The sequence below is a fragment of the Humulus lupulus genome, chromosome 5 (assembly GCF_963169125.1).
Source record: "Humulus lupulus chromosome 5, drHumLupu1.1, whole genome shotgun sequence".
Lineage (NCBI taxonomy): Eukaryota > Viridiplantae > Streptophyta > Magnoliopsida > Rosales > Cannabaceae > Humulus > Humulus lupulus.
This window is the reverse complement of record NC_084797.1, coordinates 233,038,220-233,043,343: the sequence shown is the minus strand read 5'-3', so window position 1 is coordinate 233,043,343 and position 5,124 is coordinate 233,038,220. Positions and strand designations below refer to the sequence as shown.

At 32.8% G+C, this 5,124-nt stretch overlaps 1 protein-coding gene across 1 annotated transcript; it reads left to right on the top strand.

The window, feature by feature from the left end:
• The first annotated feature begins 1,910 nt into the window (after positions 1 to 1,910).
• On the top strand, positions 1,911 to 2,999 carry LOC133834060 (transcription factor bHLH162-like). Its single transcript, XM_062263576.1, has 3 exons — positions 1,911 to 2,142; positions 2,244 to 2,639; positions 2,738 to 2,999. The coding sequence occupies exons 1-3, from the start codon at positions 2,017 to 2,019 to the stop codon at positions 2,822 to 2,824; spliced, it is 609 nt and encodes a 202-aa protein (XP_062119560.1). The 5' UTR covers positions 1,911 to 2,016; the 3' UTR covers positions 2,825 to 2,999.
• The last annotated feature ends 2,125 nt before the right edge of the window (positions 3,000 to 5,124 follow it).

Below are 5,124 nucleotides of genomic sequence, written 5' to 3'. Positions count from 1 at the left end.
TGAGAACTGGCGTTTGGTCAGTTACTTCTATGAAGGCCTCACGAGTCATGAGCGCCAGTTTGTAGAAATGCTATGCAATGGTGAATTCCTCGAAAAGAGCCAGACGATGCTCTTGAATATCTCAAAGGAACCGCGAAAAAGTCTCACACCTGGACTGGTCCAAGTGCTACTAATAGCACCAACCGACACAAACCATCTGGGATCTATTAACTTCGAGAAGAGGATAGTGTTAAGGCCCAACTCCAAGTTTTGAAAAAACATTTTGAGGTCTTAATGGCGAAAATGGCCAAAAACCGCACATGATCGCTCAGGCGGAACCGCAAGAACCTTGTTTTGTTTGTGGAGGGACGAAGCACTTAGCCAAGGACTGCTTAGCTTTGAATGAAATGAGGGGAGTTTATGAGGAGCAAAGCAATGCCTTAGGGGCATATAACAAGCCATTCTCCCATACGTACAACCCTGGTTGGAGAAATCGCCCAAATTTCAGTTGGAGAGATTCCAACCAAGCTCAATCGTCTAGAGGCCAATGGAGAAATGAGCAACAAGTTCAACCATCAAAGGCATATTCTGCACCTCAATACAATGCTCATCCACAACGAAATTCTCTCGAGAATACTCTTCATGCATTCATAAAGGAACAATCCAAACTTAATCGCCAAATGATGGAAGAAATCAAGGAAATGAAATGTCAATTCTCAAAATTGACTGAATCCTTGGCCATTCTGGAAAAATGCAAACTTTCTTCCCAACCGAAATTCAATATACAAGGCCAACACATGGCCCAATCTTCAAATTCAAATGATCAAAATGTCAAGGAAGTGAATGCCATCACGACAAGAAGCGGTAAAACTTTGCAAGACCCACCCATAAAATCCAACACTCCCAGTTTTCCAAAAGTTACTCCAGAAAATCCACCGCTAATCCTGACCCAAGCCTGGCGGAAACCCTTGTCACAACACCAATATATGTTCATCAGGACTTAACCCTAGAACCCGAGTTCCAAACCGAACTCTAACTCTTAAAACCATGGTTCCCAGTTAACGAGGCACTAAAAATGTCCCCCAAGCCCCCAAGCGGGCTCCCAAGTCAAATTCCCCAAGCCCCTGGGCCTAGCCCTAAAAATTAGCAAACTAGCTAGCAATTCGGGGCCCCTAACGCAGTCGTGCCAACCCTAGGCGCAGTCGCGCCCTTCAACTCGAGCCCCAAATTGGATTCCAATTTCCCCTTTTTTTGGGATACTATTCACGCTAGGTCGCCAGTAACTAAAAATATGCCTAGAACTTAGGCTATTGTAGAAAATGTGTTAAAAGGGCCGGCTCTATGTACATTTATATATAACCCTAATTTGGTATAATGCTTAATAATAAGCAACTATATATGTATATATATGGTTCTTGACAAAGCTTGGTAGTAGTACGTACAGTAGTGGTTCTCTAGTGGTTCTCTGGGTTCATCTCTTTGACAATTCTGGTAACTCATGAGTTTGGAACATCACTTAAAATGACTATATCTGTCTATATATATTAGTCAAAGTTTCTCCTCAGGCCTGTGATCAGAATTATATATGTATAAGTGCAAGTAATTAGAGAAAAAAGTATGTATATTATATATGATTGAGAGAGACTTCATTTTTGTCATTTTGTTTTTGAAATAAAAATAATAAACACAAATACAGTACTTTAACGGGTCAAAGATGAGGGTTAAGGAAAGAATAAGAAGAGGGCCCCTCTCCTTCCCAAGGACTCTTATCAAATCATCAAACATAGCAGCTTGTTTTCCCCCTAGAATCTTACATATATATATAATAAATTAAATAATGATAAAATGTTGCTTTGGAATGCCTATCCATATGGAATCTCATAAAAATAATATTATTTATAACCAATTAAAAATTTAAAGACCAAAAATACCAGTTGGGTACTTTTTCTTTTTTCTTTTAGGTATATATAGATATATATTATTTTATAGCAAAAGTTTTCTGTTGGTGAATGGTGATAGCCATCTTGCTTTAGAGATATGGATCTGAACCCTATTTCATCCAGAACTACCACTGACATGAAAACCATAGAGAGAAACAGAAGAAATCAAATGAAGGTTCTCTACTCGAAGCTCAACTCTCTTGTACCCCAGCAAACCACAAGGGTACCACTCTCTCTCTCTTTCTCTTTCAGATCTTTCTTTCTTAATTATTTCATTTTATATTAGATAGAAAATTAATTAATTATTAATTTTACTTGGTGTAGAAAGTGACATCGTTGCCGGATCAGCTAGATGAAGCTGCAACATACATAAAGAAGTTGCAGATAAGCATAGAGAGAATGAAGGAGAAGAGGAATAGGTTGATGGGTTATAATAATAATAATAATAATTTGAATGGAGGAGGAGGCAGTAATATTATGAGCATTAACAGTAGTAACAGCCTAATTGGAGAACCCATTAATGGTGATATGAGCTCGAAATCGCCTCACATTGAGGTTCATGAGATGGGTTTGGCTGTTGAGATTGTTCTGATAAGTGGCTTGGATTTCCAGTTCATGTTCAACGAAACAATTCGCATTCTTTATGAAGAAGGAGTTGACATTCTTAATGCCAGTTTCTTTGTTTCTGAAGATACTGTTTTTCACACCATACATTCTCAGGTAATTTTTTTTATTAATAATTTTTATACTATTTATTAATGATGATTTTGTTATTATTAATTAATTGGTCTTCATATGATGATATATATGTACTGTAGAAGGGAGAATTTGATTCTGGTGTTGGTGCTTCAAGGATATCTGAGAGGCTAAAGAAGTTAATTGACGAAGCCAGTAATGAATCTTGAAGCATTTATATATATATGTCATTATAGTAGTGGCTGCTGCTTAGTTATGAACAAAATCAAGAATGTTGATGAGTGATTATATTGCCTTGATGATTATATTTACATTGTCTTCTAATACTTTGTAAGTCATCAGTTTATTAATTAATTAGAAGTACTATATATATATTGTTTGTGATCTGAATTAAGCATTTTCACGCTTATGTTATATCTATATATATTGTTAATTAGCTCCTATAACTAAAACCTTGTTCATTAGGTTCACTTAATTATTAGCCTGGCTTGGGATTTAAGTTTTTTTTAGCTGCTAAATGAGGTGTATATATGTAAGTAAAGAATCCACAATTTCTAGCTAATAATATATTTTGGTCTCGTTTTGTTGGGGTGCCACATATCTTTTTTATATAAAAAGTGTGTTGATAACGAAAATTCTTGATTTTAACGGTTTTTTATTTTTTTTTCGTTAATTTTAACAGAATATTCTTATATATAACCGAATATTTTTATATTTAACGGTAAATATGACTTAAACTTTAATAAATAAATAATCAAATAAATTAAAATAAGATATTTTATAATGATAATTATTTAAAAATAATCAAACCATATATTTTATAATTTAAATAAAATTTAATTAAACTTAAACTTAATATTATATTAAACATATCATATATAACCTTTTGTTGTCACTCATAAGTTCAAAAACTAGAACAAACATAAACTTAAACAAAAATAAAATAATTAATTAAAATATGATATTTTAAAGATATTTTATGATAATTTAAATAATTAAATCATATTTATTTAAAAATAATAAAGGCATACATATCATTTTTTTTATCTTATAAATTTGTGTGACAATTTGTTTTTTATCAAGTGATTGAAGCTCTTTTTCTTCATCAAATTCATCAAATTACTTTGTGAGATACATTAGAAACTAAAAATAATTGATGCATGTATACTACTGTCTACACTCTGACTTTTTCTATTCTTATATTATTTCTATTATTAATTTCTTTTTAAATATTATTGTATTTTATGTATATGTCATGTAGCCATGTAAATATATATCTATGTCAACTTTGTGTTTAGATGTCATAAATGTAGAAATTATTGATATAAATATTTATATATACTATATAACTATAATTCATTCTATTATATATATATATTTAAAAAACAGTGAACCAGTTTTTATTAAAATTATAGACAATGTTTACAACTTTAAAACTAAGCAAGCGTGCATTGCACGTTGCTTCTACCTAATCTAATAGAATATATTTAGATTTTGAAATTAAATTGATGGAGCAAAAATAGGAAAAACCATTAAGTTGATCATTTGTAAAACACTAATATTTATATAGGAAAATTTGAATTTTTATGCTTAATGAGGGGTATTAAGTCAAAAAAATACTAGGCTCTATCATTTCAAAATAATGCCAAAAGTTTTGACAATACCCAAAAAGCCCCTGCCACAATTCCCCTACCATCTTCTCTTCCCTCTTCTCTCGTTTCCTCCTCTCTCTTTCTTGGTTCACTCTCTCTCACTCACCTTACCTCACAGCACCACTAAGAGTACCACAGGTAGAGATCCGAGCACTACCAAAAGTCGAGCTCCTCCCTCAGAGGAAGCCATTTGTAGAGATCAAGACCAAAGTAAATTTTCAGGAATCTTGGAGTAAAAACTTATGGGTAAGAATTTTTTTCTTAAATAATTGGATTAGTGATGTTTCCTTTAAATTTTTTGGGCATTTCGAATAGATCTGGGCAATATTTGCACATATTTTTTGTTTTTTTTTTGTTTTTGTCGATTTGTGTTTTCTGGAATTTTTCTGGGTTTGAGTTGTGCTCTGTTAACGCCGTTTTTCATCAACTTAAGAAAGAAGAGCAATTAAACAAAAATATACCTGAGGAAGTAAATAAAAAGAATGTAGACAAGGTCTTTTACGTGGTTCAGCGGTTAAAATCTGCCTACTCCACGAGTCTATATTATTAACTCTTTTGGAATTCCCTAGAGTTTTCAAGAAGCAATTGCCCAGAGTTTTCTCTCCAAATCTCAATATTTTGGTCCCTTACAAATGAATAATCCCACTCTATTTATAGAGGGGTTTTCTTAATTGCTTCCCACGTATTTCAGGAAGATATTCTATAAATCAAATCAAATAATGCCATTAAATGCATTAGTTACTATGTACATGGTAATATCCCATAGAATGTGGGATTTAATAACGAATTGCATCATATCCCTTAAACATAGGGAATTTATAACAATAAATACATTCACACACAGCTGACTGCCTTAG